The 20,100-nt window shown below is 34.5% G+C and overlaps 1 protein-coding gene across 1 annotated transcript in view; it reads left to right on the forward strand.

Moving 5' to 3' along the window:
* LOC134531315 (uncharacterized) overlaps positions 1-18,938 on the forward strand; it is a 187,631-nt gene extending 168,693 nt beyond the window's left edge. The window contains exons 6-7 of the mRNA XM_063367009.1: positions 16,226-16,360; positions 18,770-18,938. Of these exons, the coding sequence (XP_063223079.1) occupies positions 16,226-16,360; positions 18,770-18,938 (304 nt within the window). The remainder of the gene's footprint in view (positions 1-16,225; positions 16,361-18,769) is intronic.
* Positions 18,939-20,100: the final 1,162 nt, after the last annotated feature.

The raw sequence follows: 20,100 nt of genomic DNA on the forward strand, positions 1-20,100 counted from the left end.
CTTTCCCCTGATACACTGTAAGTGTTGTGTCCTTGTTCCTGTACACGTATGTTGTATGCAACTGTTGTTTGAAATTGTTAGCAGTAGGTGGCACCTCCTTCCTAGAGCGATTGACAGTGCCGACTAAACTGGTTTTCTGGTCCTTCAGTGCATGGCAGAGTTCTAGAGAAGTGAAGAAGTTGTCCGTTGTTACATTTCTGCCGCTCAGCAAATATGGTTCCAATAGGCGTAGAACTACGTAGGTGCCCAGTAGCTGATCACAGGGTCGGTCACATTTTCCAAGATACGGGAACCCGTTGACTAGATATTTAGATTCTACATCTGATGCCAGCCAGAATTTGATCCCAAATTTATCTGGCTTATTGGCCATGTATTGCGTGAATGGGCACCTAGCTTTTGTTGGGAAAAGCTGCTCATCCACTGTGATGTTTATACCAGGCTTGTAGCATGCAATGCTATTTTGTATAAATCCATTCCACATATGTGACACTAGTGCAAACTTATCAGTCCATAAACGTTCACTACGTGTAACTCGATCATCAAAGCGGAGAAATCGCATTATTTCGCAAATTATATTTCGCGACATGGTTTGCGTAAATAATGTTGGTCCCCAGATGCTTGACCGCAGTGCAGATAGCTCCAGACCTTTTGCTGCATAAGCCCCTCGAGCATAAATTATTGATATGAAAGCTTCAAGTTCTACGAGTGTGATGGTCCATGTATTATCATGTAATTTTCTGCGGGCTTCATTCTTAGTAGATGTCTTGATATGTAGAAGGATGTCTAGTGTCAGCAACAGTCTCCATGCACTTAGCGGAGAATTATCCTTGGTCTGTCGCTTAGCATGAAGTGTAGGACCATTATTTTCTTTTACTACATTTTGAGTTCCCCGTCTTCCAGGAATGATGTTCCCAAAGTCAATCAACTCCCACTCTGTTCCATCCCTAGAAACCTCAATGTGACCAACAGCAGGCCCTACATGTACACACGGCACAGAACCTTGAGGTTGCATCCCTCGAACGAGTAACGATTCTATCCCAGTACCTCGCAACACAGGTGGCATCTTTTTCAGTGAAGAACACTTTGTTGGTTTCACACGTTGAATTGTTTTGCACCTACTGCTACTTCTACTGTGGTTAGCCCATCGACTACTACACAATACCTGAGCATGATCATCTTGTGGGGCGAATTCAACATCTTCCACTTCCATCTGAGAAGCTTCCTGCTCAGCTACCTGTTCATTTTTTCCTTAGTTACTGAAGGAGTAGTAGCCCGTGATGTTTCACGGACATTGCGTTTTGTAGGATTTCCGATTCCACCTCTCCATCAGAATGTCTGTCACTATCGCTGTTCTGAGGTACATATTCTTCACAACTAGACAAATCATTATCACTATTTTCACTGCCTGAGTTTGTTTCACAAATATCATACATTCTAACGATTGTACAATGACATAGAGTTTACCAAAAAACAATTACCTAAGACAATAATCAACTCTCTCTCAACTGCAAATGTAACAAACTAAAACTAAATACATTTCACGACCCGTCCTCCAAAATTTATGAAAAAATAGAACAAATCTCAAGCGGAGGAGTAACTGGAAACTAGTAACACAGAAACTGTAGGTAAAGGAAGATAATTATTTGCTTTGTAATGTCAGAAAACCGCAACACACTGAAAACGAAATGATTATTATATTTATATATAATATGTCTCACTAGTGAAAGGAAAGGCGGAGTCAGATAACAATATCACAGGCCCTATGGAATGACGCTGCATGACCATGCACTGAGAGAGCAATTTTTTCCTTCGCAGATATTCCACACCAAATATCCTTTGGACACATTATTCATCCATAAAAGTAGTAATTTTTTCTTAGTAAGACATTACTAAAAATACTTAATTACTAATATGTACTTCTGTGGCATTTATTAATCACAAAATTAATACTTTTCTGCAGAGGTCAGTTTGACCCCTGTCGGTTGTTTTAGGTAAAATGAAAGTATTTGCTACGTTAATGGACAAAATATTGTAATAAAATAGTTTCCACATAAAACCTGAGTAACTCGATGTTCAAAAATTGTTAACAACACAATTTTAGGAAAAGTCACGAAAGGTCTGTTAATATGAATCAGATATATAGATTTGGCATCATTTAAAAATATCGTAAGGGGTCAAAATGACCCCCTTGGTAGTTCTAGTGTTAAGTCTCGTAGCGTCGCGGTGTCGCATTACCTTCGACGTACAGCCTTTTTCTATTAGTCAGTTCAGAGCTTTACCCACCACCCCCAACATTCTCCCCCTAATTGATTATTAGGCAATTTTAAAAGATTATTTGTTAGTGATGTAAATATTGGCAATCAATAAAACTGTGTAGTAAAATCTTTAATTGGACTATCCATTTACGAACCCAGTAGTTTTCCTACGACGATTATTTATTTCATTTTAAAAACCGTAACAATATGTATATTTTAGTGCTAAAGTTGGTGTACTTATGAATGCTATTGACTCGCTCTGTTTCTGTATTACACTGGGGATGGTGTATTACTGTAAAATAGGGTGCGAAACAGTAAAACTATTGTCACTAAATAGTAAACAAAAGATTTTTAATGTCTTGATATTTTGCCGTCTTTTCTTGTCGAAGTTCTGATTTAAAAAAAAAAAAAAAAAAAAAAACTTTACAGTTCGTTCATGTGCTTTTCCAACTTAAGTTTACTCGTAAAGTTAAATTAGAATATATTTTTAGTTTTAGCAGCTACAATTAAATTAAAACCAATATCATCCTTATAAAACTAACCATAATCCTCGCTACCAAATTGTTGACAGGCCTACATATACTGTATGCAGTTGACTCTTTCCTGTCCACAACTGGAACCAGAAAGAACATCCTGCTTCCGTCTCAAATAATTTCAGAGGTGGTTCCATATATGTTTAAGACATGGCTTTACAGTTAACAGCCTCATTGAAGAAGCAATAAGATTTATCGAAGTACTTGTATTAATTTATATAGATATACAGTTTCGAAAAGATGTCTGTTTTCATTATCTTAACAGAATTACCCAACTGTGTGCCAACTACATGCAAGAAAAAATGTTCTGAACAAATTTTCATGAAATATTTGAAAAGAAGCGACTGTTTAAAACATAATTAGCTTATTTTTTTTAAGTTTGCTACCTATACTGCTCATCTTCATCATACTGTGCATTGAGTTCTTAGTAATTATTCTCTTCATCTGAAATAACGTAATTGTCTCTTGAAGAAATTTCTCGTCATGATTTTACTCCCTGGCTGCCAAGATCGTGGGCCTCTCTGCCTTCCGGATCGTTATAATTGCAGCATCAAGTTTAAGTTTTTCCTTACATGCATTAAATACATTATTTTTTTTAATACAAAGAGTCTTTATTTTTGAGCTTTAAATGGCACTAGAACAAAAATTGTATGTATGTTTGGGTCTTAACATGTTATTTATCCCGTGAAATGAACAGGAACCATCTGTGCTGCCAATTTGCTAAAATAATAACTAAGATATTTATTTTATAAAACTTTCCTAGATGTCGGTCAAGATGACCAATAAGATGGCGTATGCTACGATAGTGTATAAAATTTAAAAACATATGGTGGTAGTGTAATATAGCAAACTACAAGAAAACCCAGCATGGCGATTTCATGATGGCCTACATTTGTTGAGAGAAATATATATCTTGGAAGTATTCGTTTTAATAGAACTGTTCGTAGAAATCTGCGGCTTGTTTTTACAAGTATATATGATCGTAGAAAGCTGCTGCTTGTTTTTACAGGTACACTCACTTATAATCGTAACCATTACCTCCAAGATTTGTGACGCAAAAGCATTTAAATTTTTTTTTACAGTTTTTATTAATGTTTTCAATTTTTTCAATTTTTTAAAAATATTTTAATAAATTGACCTTGTCGGGTTCGAACTGAGGACTCAGGACTCTATGGTATAATTTATGTGTTATTAAATCAATTTATTAATTTTTGTTATTTTGTTTTAGAATTTTTATTTTCTCCTTTGCTTTTTTAGGTAATAACATATTCGAGATGTATTTTTACGCTCGGAATACTATATTTCATATTAAATTTCATATTTCAGTTGTGATTAAGGTCAAGATCATCCAACTGGTGGCTTTGACGTCACAAATGCAAAATGGTGGTCGGTCCTGCACCACAGACTGAAGCTTGCACCAGAAGGAACATTTACACACTACTCGTGTGTTTTTTGACCACAAACATTACTCTTATCACCAATAACGCAAGTATAATAAATGCATTAAGCTTTTAATCTTCCTAGTCCAAGAGCTCACGAAAAATTTCGGGAAGGTCCTTCCGGCAAAATGAAATTAATTTCGTCAATTGGCGAAACCAGGCCTGCAAGTCTGGTAGTTTCCTGTTATTTTGCTACTGTGCAGCATATAACATATTTAAAAAAATCGCAGAAAATATTTTTTCGGCGACTTGATTTTTTGAATCTTTTAATTTAGTTTATAAGAATTCAAAAAAAAATTTCAAACTTTACTGTCAGTTATAAAATATTGCCAGACCGCTTAAAACATATTTTATGAAAATTCCCAAAAAATATAATCTTGGCAATCTGGAATTTTATTCACATATTTATTATAATATCCAAAATTATATATTTTTGGGAATTTTCATAAAATATATTTAAAGGGGCCTGGTAACATTTTATAACCGACAAAAATGTATTGGATTTTTTTTGAATTCTTAAAAACTAAATTAAAAGATAAAAAAATATATAGTTGCCGAAAATATATTTTTTGCAATTTTTGCATATGTTATATGCTGCGAAGTAGCAAAATAACCGCAAACTCTTTGCCAGAAATGCAGGCCTGGTTTAGACAATTGACGAAATTACATTTTTTCGCAATTTCATTTTGCGGAAAGGACTTTCCCGAAATTTGTCACGAACTCTCCGACTAACCCTCCTACTTGGGAACAAAAATTAATTTTTATTGAACAAGAAAGTGTTGCTAACGCAATAATCTTAACTAAAATTTGCAAAAAAAAAAAATTAAAATATTCAAATTTAGTACAAAAAAATATATATTTTTAAATACACAAGCCAAATAAAATAAACAATTTTAACATCAAATTAAATAAAATATTGAAAAATATTTCTTCTAAGATTCATTTTGTTATAAATAAGATGTAAAATGATATATATATATATAATCAAATTAATTTTATATTAATGCATGTGATATATAAACAACTAAAATACTTTTAAAAACTAAGGTCAAAGAACTTTCACAAAAGTTACATAATACAGTGGTTCAGAAATTCATATTGTCTTCACGAAGTAGAAAATAAACAAAATAAATTTCTGTGAAATCGTAGGCTTTAAATGTGAATGAAAATAAAGTAAAAAGTTGTCTTCATCGATATAAAACTCTCTTCATTCCTTCGCACAATCTGGCTCATATTAAATCAGCTTGTTGGTTGCAAAATACCGTTTGTATATGTATTATAGTTGAATTTATAACCTTTATAATTATTTATCAGTTAAGCATATATTTGTGCAATTACGATTTTTCATTGCATGCTCAAATGTTTTAAAAAGGAACAGGCAGTTAAATTATTTCATTGATAAAATATTAAAATCTGCAAAAATATACCGAAAAAGTGTTGGTTTTAAGTATACGGTAAAGTTCAATATTTGAAAAAAAAAACTATTATTTTAAGAAAAGTTGTAAATATATAAACCCTTAACAAACTCAAGGATCTTACAAAATGTAACTGTATATTAAATGACATAACATCACTCCGTTACTTTCTACTTCTCCTTCCCTTCCCCTCGACTTTGAACGCTTAAGTTTGTCTTCAATTGTGAGCATGAAAAATCATTCAACTTTGCGTACAAGACTAGGCTGACAGTAGGACTATATTTACTTATTTCATCATATTGTAGTTTATCAGTGATAAATGATAAGTTTTGAAAGTAATTGGCTGTGATCGCTGAAGTGAGACGCTCACGTGGTGAGGGTCACTGGTTCGATCCCAGCAACCATTCCTTAAGCAAAAACTCGCTTCATCAAATGGTTCAGAGCGAAACGTAACCTGGGTGGTTCCGTCGCAAAATAGTGACACGTAAAACTATAAGTGCTTTGATTTTTTTACGCAAACGTTTTAAATGACCTCGTGAAAAAAATTTTGATACACGCTGTTGCAAAAGATCACCATTTCCAAAACGTCGTAAACTACAGATCAATTATTTATTGATACTGGCGGCTGTTTCATTGCGTAAAGGCTTCTGCGTTCACCCGTGCGTATCGGGTTCCCAATAGTTGTTCATCTGTGACGCTTTCATTGAGATGTCCGGAGCTTTTTGCCTGTGTCAGTGATTATGTATGTCTTTTTATGTTTAAAACAAACATTTCACTTTTTGTTGTTAAAGTAGTTCTATTTCAATAAATAGTTTGTATATTTATTAATACATTACCAATTACTACAAATAAATAATTTTTAATGTCTGACATTAGCATATAAGATTAATTAACCCAAGAGAAAACTATATATATATATATATATATATATATATATATAAATTTGTCTTTTTAGTTCGTCTCTCTGTAAGAAAACATAAATCACAATCCAATAATTTGAGTCATTGTGGATTATTATTATCTAAAAAAAAAATAGTTGTATGTTATTTAAGAACATGAATGTTGTCAACTTGGGAGTAAAAATGTGAATTATCAAGCTGTAAATAATAATATTTGGAGTTAGTATTTCACTAAATTGTCTGTGCTTACAACATCTAAACGTAAATCAAAAACTGAAGTTTAAACGTGAATCTTTAATTATGTAAGTTTAAATTAAGTGTAAACATAAATAAAGAATATGTGTCAATTTTAAATATTTAAATTATTTGGTTTGAATTTTATATTTTTCATAGCACCGAATTTGCGGGGACAGCTAGTATTTAAATATTTAATTTGCAAGCCTTGGTTTCCTGCACACATTTAAAGCTTTGAAATGGAACATATCCGTAATTTTCCACCGAGCGAAAATCTAACTCTGCCTTCCCTGACTGGTGGAACTACGTCGCCAGTCTCCGCACAAGAAGCGATATTTAATGCAGGAGGCAGTCGCTATAGGGCTCCCCGCTTTCGCGTCGGTAGACGTTACTTCGGGGAATCACCGGAGCGAACGCGACTTGCTGTCGCGAGAGCGGAAAAACACGAGCTGCGGCAGGCGTCGCAGTGAACAGGACCTGGATTAGTTCGGACCCTGTGGCGTGACACGTCAAGGAGATTGTTACACATCAAGAGGATTCTTCAATCTGGCGTTCCACTGAAATCGTCCGTTGCTACTCCCAAGCAAAGGCGGAGAAAACTTTGAGACTAATGGAATCCAACAAAAATTAATCGGATTGAATGAAGATACTTAATAAACATAACTCTTTAATATACAAACAGAAGTTTTACATTTAATTGTTTAGGTTAACCTGAAATACCTAAATATACACAATGTTATATGTTATCATCATAATTTGTTAAATAATAACTTTCGCAAACTATCCAGGAATCTTCCTGAATATACAGATATCTTCGTTAATTTACAAATAGTTGATTTTCTCACATATAAAATAAAATCTCAAGTACCGTTATGAGTTTTTTTTTTTTAAATATTTCTTCCTTCAAAGCAGAGTCTTTATGATAACCATGTCTCTTTACAACACAACAGAGGACTATTTTGTCATGATGAGACGTCTTTTGCAATAAACATTCAGTTATCTGGAACTTAAAAAAAACTTTCGTATATTTAAGGTGCAATCTACGTTGTAATGTCCGTATATTTATTGTAATTTCTAACAGTTCAGTTAGCCTCTTAGAAAACCCAAAATAATATATATTATTACTTCCTTTACAAATAATATTTTATTATATTACGTAAGAGTAGGTACACGTTTAACAAAACTCATCAAACATTTTTATTGCGAATTCTAAGCAGGGAAAGGAATGGAATAAAATTAGTGCATTATAATAGTAAAAAAACTTAAACACAATCAGCATAGTTATCATTAGTTTATAGCAGTTCGACATAGTATGAAAAGTTACGTATGGTATAAAATTTAATTTTATAGGATGGTTATAAAACTAAATTTAGGTTTTCTCAAATTTTCTTTTTTTAATTGTAGTTTCCATTTACTTGTACTGTAGAACTCCACCTTCAGTTATCTTCGGTGGCAAATTCGTAAGGTAATTCAATTACCTTAGGATTGACTCAGTAGTTTTCTGCATGCTCAGGAAAATGCCACATATGCATTTCCTTCTGATTTGAGAGAAACCATAATGTGATTCGCTCTGAATTTTGTTGAAGATTACTCATAAGCCCAGCGTATTCAGCTTAAACTGTGGGGTCTTATTAGTTTTGTTTGAATTTTTTGTTTAGCCTATTGCGGATTCCTGTGTCTAGGAGTTCGCTTCTCTCGTCTGTAGTCGCTAGGAGAGTTTGGGCAGACCCAGGGACAACATTACCTACCGAGCCACCGAGGTGCTTCGCTCGCAGAGATGCAGCGTGTCGCTCGTCTCATCCCCAGGAGGCAAACACGGAAGAATAACAAAGGCCCCCTCCGTCACCATCCTCCCCTCCCCCGGGTCGTAGACATCCAACCTGCCCACGGTGGAAGATTGCCTGCGAGACCCCGAGGCGCAAGGCTAGCGCGGGAGTACATCGCCGGCCAAGAGAACACGCAACAACAGCTCCGGTTAGAATGTCAATGCCCCGAGTCTCGTTTTTCAGGGCCTTTTCAACATCTGGTTCTTAAAAATTAGCAGTGATGAAACCGTCATGAAACTATGCTTTATAATTACGAGTTTATTGGTTTATGATTGTGAGTCATGAACAAACACACTTGTATAGGAAGTCAGTTTTTTTTTTTAAGGAAAGGACGAAGTAAGGTGTTAATTAAAAATAAATACAGACAATGCTGCTAGGGGAAGTGAGTTTTCGGTGTTTTCGACGTCTTTTTCCACATTACGGTTCTGAAGAGACAACAGAACGCCGAGTCGAAAACCCGAAAAGAAACACGTATTCACATAGTACAGGACATTTCTCTTTCCAGCCAGAAGCTTTAGCCGCTTATCCAACTGGTAGGGCACCAGGTAAATAACCCTCCTCAGATAGAGCAGGAACCTTGAAAGACTGTCCCGAAAAATTGACCTTAATAACAAAATATGACATATTTGTAACAATGAAATTAAATAAATCGTTATCTTACATTGTGTTAGGTTTTATTGTTTCGCATTTTCATATATATTACATGTTTTCTAATATGGCAATTTTTTTGCAGTGCCATGTGTATTTTATTTGTATATAATGTTCTGATTAATTTCTTCGTGATAAACTTGCAGTCGAAGTTTGTCAGATAAATTCAGACTAATTCTGTATAACAGACATCCAGAATTCGTCCTATAATTTTTTTTTTGCAAATTGACTGTTCGCTATTTAAATATTTTATTACAACGAAAAGCTAGTCATTATTTTTAAGAAATTATCCAGTTTCCAATTTTTATTGCAGCAGTTTTAATGGGTACTGTTTACTCACTAAACTAATATAAACATTCCGCAAACAGATTATTAAAATTGCCAGCTATCACGAACCCTTTTTTAAATGGATTAATGCAGTTTTATCAGATGCTATAAACAATACAAATTGGCGATCTGTTTCATTTGCTGCAATCAATCATAATTATCTTCAAATTATTTTTTTTATTTTCTTTTAATTAACTATTTCTGGAAGTAAGCTATGTGAATAACCTTGACCATGATTAAATCTTATTATTTTGCATGAACAGAAATGTAAATAATGAAAAAGGCTCATGACTTAGTACTGGTGAATTACATCGTGCAACCGTAATGGTTTGCTAATGCGCAAATGGCAACTTCTGTCAAAAAATTATGACGTCATTCTAGAGCTATCTTCCTTGTATAGGTACAGGAAAATGTAGGTAAGTTAAACTATGTTTAGCTTATACCTACTCAAATATCAAATACAGTAAAAAGTGGCCGATGATGTTAGTATGGTTTACATAAATTTTAATTACCTAATTACCTAATTTATATCTAAATATGGTTTAAATGATTTTTTTCAGTATCCATTAACAGTCAGTTTTCAAATAGAAAAGAGCGTGTAATTGTGCCCAGTTTTAATAGAGCTTTATCTGATATTTTCTAATTAATTTTTTTCACACATTTTGCAAAAAAAAATACATGTGTAGGAGTAACTGCAGTTTTTTTTGTCATTAGAAGTTAGAATTTTTTTTTAGAAAAAATGTTTGTAGAATCACAATGATGTGCGGGAGAGTAAAGTTGTGTTTATGGTAGGCTATATATATAATTTTTGAGGGTGTTTTTCCTCTTCTTCACTACTTTCTAAAAATCAGATTCCAAATTTCCCATTTTTACTAGTTATAAAACAGATCACAATGCTTCATTATTTGAATTATTTGTGATATTTTTTAATGCTGTTTATGTTCCTTATCATCCCGCCAAATAGCGTTATTAAATTCCAACAATTCACTCTGTCTTTTTAATTTCAATTGTGCCAGTACGCTTCCCTGACATGGAAAATAAAAAGGTTAATACGTTCTATCAGATATCTACCAGCAGCATGTTATTCCTTCATAAAATACTTTATTTAATTAAAACTAGAAATAAGAACTCACTAGGATTTTGACAAATTTTTACACTTAAAAATTTATATTTTACAAATTGATGTTCATGCTTTTAAAATGTGTTCCATCAAACCTTTAATTAAATAAACTGCATTAAATGAAATGCAAAAAAAATATGACGCACGTTTACATTTTGTTTTGTTAAAGTGACATTATTTTACACATTCGGTGTTTATTTAAACGTAGTAACATAAAGGCAAATAATTTCAATTACAATAAATATGCATATGTGGTCCAATTCTTCATTCATATTCGTAACGAGGTTACAGCACTTATAGCTAATTGAATATTTAACCTTTATTTATACTTTTTATTTACGTTAAATATTAAAAATGCCTAACTTTTAAGAACACTTATAATAAAACTTAATTTTTTATCAATCGGTTCTTACATAAAAAGTATCCTGATCATAATCTGACAACTTTTTAAATCGTTGTTGAAATTCATTTCTTGAGTTATCGCAAATACACCTAACTCTACAAAGTTAAAATTTTTGAAGAAACTGTTATATTTTACTTTTTCCTTTTGTTTTACTGTTACTTTGGTAAACAACCATCGCAATTTAGTTTTATTTCATTAATACCTATCTCATTTTCATCAAAACTTGTGCTAGTTTTAAGTCAATAGTTTTGTAGTAGCTCCAACGTGACTTGGTGCGCAGAACGCGATGAATGTTATCGTTCAATAATCAGGCCTGCATACTTAGGTGTTGATCAGTTGTGCCAGACACTTTATTAACTGAGTTCCTATTGTTTAATTCTGATACATACAAGTCAGTGAAATCATGGCTATTTTAATTTTATCATTCGGCAGAATACACATAATTTTCTGAACATACTTGAAATTTTGCAAATAATTCATTTTCATGCAATTTTTAAACAAGGCTAGCTTACAAACTTATCAGTAACATCAATCTAGTGCAGGAATTATTTAAAAATATAAATTAATTCAAGATTTGTTTTAAGCAATGACAGTTCATTATTCTATAATACACAATCAATTTAAATGATAATCATATCTTATTTTTTAAGTGCAGTATTTTTGCAATGATTTTTAAAAATAAAATTCACTGTATTTTAACACATTAACTTTAACATATATCTTACCTGGTGGATCCCAGAATTTGGTTTTAGGCCAATCTTGCCAGAGAAAAATCACAATTCACACTTTCTAAACCACCACGAAAATTTTTAACATTATCACACGCCTTTTGTTGTCTTCGGGACGAGTAAGTCTACGATGATCTACAAGCGAAGCCACCTCGCAAAAGAATAAACAGGCTGGCGATAAACCGGGTGACAGGGGGCAGGCAGCTTTGGTTGCTCGGAGCCATCAGGGACTGCCTACCTGCCAGGCGCGAGGTCTTTAGGGTAGCCGGGTCTCCGAATATATTAATACTTGGCGTAAGAGAACGTAAACTCTTAACTTTTAAGTGCATAAAGCCACTTTTGGCTAAATATCGAAGCATACCCACTCATTTTGAAATTTTAAGTGACGTAAGTGTACTAAACGTTATTCACTACTGCCATTAGCTCAGCCGGCAGCGTGTTTGTTAAGTAATCACTAGGTCAATGGATTAAATATCTCTTCATGATAATTTTTCATTCTTTTTTTCATTTTTTCTCCACTTTTTTATTTAATTTTTTTCTTCCTGCATATATTTCAAATAAAATTTTGGAATGGATAAAAATTTGGATGTGATTCTAAAAATAAGAAAAAAATGAAAAGAAAAATACTGTCCATATTTTTTTAACTAAATTTAAAAGAAAATATGCATTTTTTTCTGTATCGTTCTAATAATTTAATAAAAATCGCACCCTTAATTCCCTCAAAAATGTTGTCCTTCTCGATTTCATTGGCTATTGTGAGCTAATTCATCGTATTAAAAACTACTTCTCGTGTAATGTTTCCAGCATACATTGGAAAATATCTTCTGTGGATAGCATAGATTTATCACTGATTTTCTCGGTATACTGCGATGCAACATGACCATTTCTTTCTAGGAGATGTTGGTAGTGAACTTTAGAAATTTTCAAGCAGGCATGTTCATCTTCATTGCTAGGGCTACCCACATTTTCTTACTATTGTTATTCTCCATGTACTGCTGAAGGGCTTGCCGCATCAGCGGGTGTAACTTTCGACAGAATTTTTGATGTCGAAACATCTTTGCTCTCGGTATACGGCATTTAGTAGAAGTAATTTCGTGTACATAAATGGGACCGAAGTTACTGAACGGAAATGTGTAAACAAGAGGGCAGACCCACTTGTAGCAACATAACTCCGTATGTAGCCATTTTCGTAAATATTAGGGTACATACCTACCATACTTATGGGTGTGCCAAAATGTAACTTTATGGTAATGAAACTACCCTAGAATATATTTGATAAACTAAAGTATTCAAAGTAAAAGAAATTAAAAGTTTTAAAATCCGTAAAAAAATGGCATTACAATGATTATAATACAAATTCTCCTTAATTCCCAATATTTCCGCTTGTCGACCTCAAGGGACATGTTTAATATCTCGCCAATGGAAAAACTTTTTTAAAACTTTTTAATAACATTTAAACTATGAATAAGCTCAATAAAGTTGAGGTTTGTTTACAGGAAGTTTTTAAAGAGTGATTTCAGTCCTTCAAGCAAAAATAGATAGGTACCTAGTTATTGTTATAATATGTGTTTTCAGATGTTTCGTGTTAGAATTTTAATATTTCCATAAAAGTAAAACTTCCGAAATGTACGAAAACTTTGCAGTATTAACTGTTTAGTGAATTTTTACAAAATGGTCAGTACTTCATTAAATTTACTTCTCGAAAATATTGTACAAAGCAGGAGTTTAAATTTTCTTAAAGTATTTTTTTATTTTGTTGGAGCCGTTTCTAATAGTTTAAAATTTCCGGTTGTTTAGTGCTGCTGTCAGCTCGTAATGTTGGCGAGAAAAGTTTACGTTTCAGGCAGCAAATTCTAGCGGTGGGCGCCAAAAGTCATTGTGTGATTCGCGTTCAGAAATGTTATTAATTGAAAAGGGAATATTTTATTTATCAGTATATATATTACCCTCTGCAGTGTTTTTAAATATTTTACGTTACATTTGTGTCCGATTTTTGTACAATAAGTTCATTTGCAGCATGAACAACATGAGAACAAATGAATTTGCTCGTTACGGAGGTTAGATGTTTGCACATCACTGGCGAGTACCGAAAGACTGGCTCACGTGTTTTTCTCTCCTTCTTCTGGTAAACTGTACGCTTCATAACTCGCTCCTACCCCGGCAAATATTGACGGTTAACTGCGAATGTGGAACAACATTCTATACTTGCTGGCGCTCTATCCACAAATCTCCCCTGGAACTTTCCGGGTCACAGAGAGATTCTATCGTGTGCAAATACTCAACAGAATTCGGATAAATCTTTTGACTTCTAGGTTATTTCGTGACGATCTCCGTTTTGCCATTAATAAAACTCCGAGCAATGAAAAGTCGATTAATATATAATATCGCGGATGCCTTTAGTTTTGAATATTAATTTATAAGTATATGTTTTATTTTCAATTTCCACCTCCCCTTCCCCCCGGAGACCATGTCTCCTGTTGCAAGACTTGCACGATGACCAGCAGTGTCACAAGCGCTGTGGCGTCCTTCAGGAAGTTCTTGCAGGATGAACCCCGCCGCCGCTTTTCTCTTCACTAACGGAAACAAGTAGAAGTCGCAGTGCATTAGTCACTCGTCACTGACGTCACCTTGGCCATCGTTTATTAGTCTACACCACTGCCACATCGGCACCGACACTTATTTGATGCATGGCCGTATCAATATTACCGCATAGCGCGTATGTTAAGTTCATCCGTTAGATGAATCCTGTGTTTCGTATCTTCGCAGGTAAAAAAATATATGTATTTACTAGCGACAACCTTTGCAATACGTTCGTTTGTTGGAAACTCGTGCTTATTTTACTAGTGCGCAATTTATTTGATACTACGTCCCAGTTATGTTGCACGGTATAAGCTATATCTGATTGAAAATACACACCTAGTATTTTAATCTCTTCCGTGAAGCGAAAATGGTGTACATTAAAAAAAAAATTATTCTGTGCCTTTCAGCTGCAATACTGCCATTTATGTAAACATTTACTCTTAAATTGGATTCACGACTGCAAAGTTCTAAACAATTTGCAACATTTTTGATTTCTTCGTCATATCTTATAATTAATGCGATATCTTCGACATATACAATAATATTAAATGAAATTTTGTTTACAGGAAAGGCTTGCAATTTAGCGTATAACGTACTAGATAAAAGGTCGATGGGTATTGTATATAGAAACCATTGTCTGAGTGAGTTCACAATCAGTATAGGGAGCGCTGTAAATCCATTTACAATCAGCCGATAGCCCGCTGCGCTCTTGGTCAGTAACTAATACATAAACACTGCTTAAATTTTTAAAGGATTATTTCTCGTAATTGGATGGCCAGTGCACTTTATTATTTTAAGGGGAGAAACCCTAGAGGTATACATCTAATACACCAAGCCTCATCCCGAAGTGAATTTCCGAAGTCGTACCCACTTCCTGTCAGTAACGCAATTGACTTTTGATGCAAGGGGCTCTGTGTTCAAGTCCACGGTGAAGGCATGAGTGTAAATTTAAATCACCTTAGATGCTCACAAATTCGTCTGACTCAGTAAAACTATCAAAAAAGCTGTAAAATCTTTAGTGACCATTGAATAAAGAGTAAAATTGTTTACTCGTTAATGATTTTTATAAAAAAAAGATATCGAAATATTTATAAATTCTGAAATATTTATAAATGACTGAAATTGACTCAGATTCCTGAAAACGTTGCTTCGAATCTTGAGGCTCACCTTTTTGAATAAATTTTAATTTACATAACATCAATTTTAGACTTTTCCTTTATTTAATTTGTCTTTAATCTTACTTTGCCAACCAACAACAATTTTATTAAAATTAATATGCAATTTTATACTGGCTTTAAAAAACGCTATAAATTATTTTGTTTTTAATTCACAGAATATTATGTTCTTAGAAATGGAGTAAGAAATGCATTTATGTACCTTGGTTTCAACTATAAGGAAAATATAATAAACGTATAGGATATATTTAATATTGAAAAACGTAAAAACACAACTTTAGGCAAATATTATTCTAAATATATTTGTAATTAATTGAGAAATATATGTCACTGAAATATTACACCATACAGATATCAATACGTAATTATTAGAAAAACGTTTAACAAATTATATTTGGTTGTAAATAATTGCAGTTATAGATTTGTTTATGAGCATAGAAGTATAGTTACGTTCTTCCGTGTGAAGCATGTTCATCTATATATTAACGAATGTAAAGCGATAGATATTAATGTAGCTAATATGTATTCATAAAAATTCTCTCGGGTCTTTTTGATTGGAACTGGCCGAAAGCTGGCGAGGACCCGCGCGGGGAGAGGTACGTCGCCCGTCGCTGACTCGCCCGGGGACTTATCTCTGCCGCAGGGTGGCCAAGCTGGCGCTGATCGAGACGTACGAGAACAGCGGCCACTTCGACATCACCTTCACGCTGTTCGTGTGGGTGGCCTTCCTGCCCACCTGCACCACGCCCTGCCTCTTCGCCTCCTGGCGGATGAGCAGGTGACTGGCGTGCTGCCACCCGCCGCAGCGTCGGACTTGTATTTGATGTCATTTGATGGACCGGCAATCTGCTCAGTGCCGACCTTTGGATGTCAACTCGTACCGTCTTAAATTGGTCTCTGAAACGTCAATGGCCACGATACAAATAAAATTTAAAAAATATATATAAAATAACAGTTTACTAAAATGAGGAAGGGTTATTAAAAAAATTATAGAGACTCTAGAGGGTAGACCGAAGGTCTCGGGTTCGATTCCCTACAGGGTCCAGGACACAGAGGAAGGCAATTCCAAGCCACCGCAGTTTCAAACCACCTCGTCCTATCCCCTTCCCCCCTCTACAATCAAACTATGGTCATCGTAAATTTGCTATAGTTGACCATCAGCTGCAGCATCAACATCATCATCTTGAGACTATAGGGCTTCCCGTCACACGGCTATGCACTAAGTCAAGAAGAGGGGACCCCCGAGAGTGGGGTGGGCTCCGAACTGCGAGGCTGCCGACTCACTTCTCATAACTTGAAGTCTGTCTGGGAAGGTGGGCCTGGGCATCGAGTCCGCAGATCTTCGCCACGTCGGTGATGACGGTCACGAGGAACCCTAGTGAAGGGCAGTTTTCTCTGATTTTATGTCACTAGTTGCTGCGCAATGCTACGTTAGATTACTTTTTATGTGTAACATCTCAGCGCTCGGTGTACCTCATTTGGTAGGAGTAATTTCGTGAATGCGACGGAAGTCGCATGGAACGGAAACGTGTGACCACGGTGCTGCCATCTGTGGTGGGTGGAAGTAACCAAAGTTCATAAAGACAAAGGGAAACTTATAGTATTAGCTGTTTAATTGTACACAAATAATATTCTCTGTAATATTTACAAAAAAAAATTTCAAGCATTTATGAAAAATTATGTAACTTGCCGAACATACCTGGTAGTTCAAAGTTGTTATTTCAGTTATGTGATAATATTCAGTACCCATTAAATACTGATTAGTGGCAAAAATTATAATTTTTCTTGTAAGTTTATAGCCAATGCACAGATGCCTCGGTGACTGCAAAAGCTTAATTCCCTTTTCTCGCCTATACCCCCTTCTACCCCTCTCCAATGGGAAAGTGAAACTGGAACACTTTTTTTCTCATTACTCCCTCCAAATAGCTTTCGTAATGACATACTCTCATGTCGTTCTGTTTACTTGCGAGGCCGTATGCATGAAAGAAAAAAAATCATTTCCCTTTTAAATATGTGTTTTAAAAATCTTCTATATCCAGGCTATCAATAAAACTGAAAAAAAAATATATATATTTTGAAAGAAAACATCTGTACTATGGAGGAACATTTTTTTTTACTTAAATTCGCTTTTTGAACAACAATTTTGGTTATACCACTGAACGTAAGTCTCCTGTTCTACCAAAAAAATCGAATAATAATTGTAATTAATAATAACGCTCCTGCACATATGCAATGATTGCATGAAGGTAATTAATCTATAGAGTGAGTGACTATATACTAATAAAGTAACTCTGGTTAGCAACTAGTTGAAAAAGTATACCGTAACTCTATGGAGGATAATGTAAGAAGTTGGTTTAATATTTTGAAAGGAACTCGCTACAGAGAACCGCTAGAATACCGCCATAAAATGAGTATTGTTTAAGAATATTAAGAGGATATTAGGTTTAAAATTTAGTATGAAAAAATTTTAACTGTCCATATTTTGACTTTTTATTAACATGACAAACCTCAAAGCGTAATTGTAAATATCGGATAGTCATAGTAGTTATATTTTCATATGGGAGCCAATGATGTGACCATGCGCAGGAAAACAAAGCCGGTGTACATGACCTTCAATGTGTGGCGTGGGGGTGCTGTCGTAACTAAAAAACACACAACTTAGAAACGTAACTTAGGAGCACATAAGATATAATTATATATGTTATGCTTCTTCTATGTCGCGTGTTTCTAAGTTATGACGATTCTGAGGTTTGGCATTGTGTGTTTCTAAGTTTTGTTTTTCTAAGTTACGATGTTTCTAAACTATGTTGTTCGACGTTTTGTGTTTGTTTCTTAGATACTTTTTTCTAAGTTACGAAAGTCCTAAGTTGTGTGTTTCTAATTTATAATGTTTCTAAGTTATGTGGTGCGGCGTTGTGTGTTTCCAAGTTGTGTGTTTATAAGTTACATTATTCAAAGTTATGTGGTTCGGCGTTGTGCGTTTCAAAGTTATGACAGTTCTAAGTTGTGTGTTTACAAGTTATGATAGAGTTAAGTTTTTTGTTTCTGAATTATGGTGTTTCTAAGTCATGTGATTTGGTGGTGTGTGTTTCTAAGTTACGTGTTTCTATGTTATAATCGTTCTAACTTATGACAGTTCTAAATTACGTGGATTTTTCAAGAATTCTAAGTTATGACGTGCTTGCAGGATGCAGAAGGAGCGACTGCGGGGCTACCTGCGGTTCAGCAACCGCCGGCGGGGGCGCCCGCAGCCCGAGGAGGCGGCGGCGGGCAAGACGCTTGGCAACGTCGCCTTCATCCGGCAGGGTCGCCCCTCCGCCACCCCCGGGGGCGGCGCCGACCTGGCGTCCTCCTGATGCCACATCGTGGCCGAGGACGCCGAGTGAGATGCTCTTCTGAGCCGCCCGCTTCTCCTTGCTGCGCTGTTGCCGCGTCTTGTCGCGCCTTGATTGCGTGGTTGCCACGTTGACCGAGCTTGTCCGGAGGACCGGCGAGTTGTTTTGAAATCAGTAAGTATTCTGACGACGTGAAACCTTGCCGAAGTCATACGCGCCGTTCTGGAAACAAGCAGCGACTACAATGAGGAATAATGACGCATCGATACTTTGATCATAACTAAGGAAACTACCTTGGCATGCAGAAGATAAATTACAAATACACAACGACGACCTTACAAACGTTTTATGAGAGAATGATAATGATATTTTATCTTCGAGCCGAGCTGAAAATTACCTGTAACTGCATTCCGCAGTATATTACTTATCCCATACAACCCGATGGTAACTTGAAACATAAAATAAAAGACACATAAAACTGCAGTAATAACATCTAAAATTGCTGATTATATGGTAAAATATAATTAAAAGTACAGTAAACACAAATTTTACTTCTCGGAAGTATTTTTAAACAATACCGACAGCATTCAGTAAAACTTAAATTAGTTCCATATATTGTCTTGCTTGAAAGTTCCAATCATTTTTGTGGTGTGTTTATTGGATTTTTTTTTCATGTTGACAAACATTCTTTGCGTGTTTACTAAGTGAAGCCTTGTTGGGAATAAGGCTGCCTGGAACAGAACTTTTTTTATCTACTACTTCTTCAGAATGAATTTAGCTTATAAATAAATCGGTGGCTGGACATTTAATAACAAGGTGAAATATATTACTTGTTTTCATATTCTGATAACCAGGATATTTGACTATAATAATTAATTTTAGTAACCGAGAAGTAAGATGAATTATATATTTATTTAAATTTTATATTTGTTTGTTATTACACAAAAAATAATATTTGCAATAGTTTGGGAGTGGCTTGGATTTTATACAGCCACACTTCCAATAGACTCAACACTACCGTTGGTTTTTATTCAAACAAGTTTATAAATGTTTATTATAATTCTAAAAATATTAAAAATAATATTTATAAGTTTTAAATTGAATTTATTCTAAAGAGGTCTATACATGTTAAACCGGTAAAATTACAAACAAACAAAATGAATTGCATCATAATTGATTGGTG

The sequence above is a fragment of the Bacillus rossius genome, chromosome 3 (genome assembly GCF_032445375.1).
Source record: "Bacillus rossius redtenbacheri isolate Brsri chromosome 3, Brsri_v3, whole genome shotgun sequence".
Classification (NCBI taxonomy): Eukaryota; Metazoa; Arthropoda; class Insecta; order Phasmatodea; family Bacillidae; genus Bacillus; species Bacillus rossius.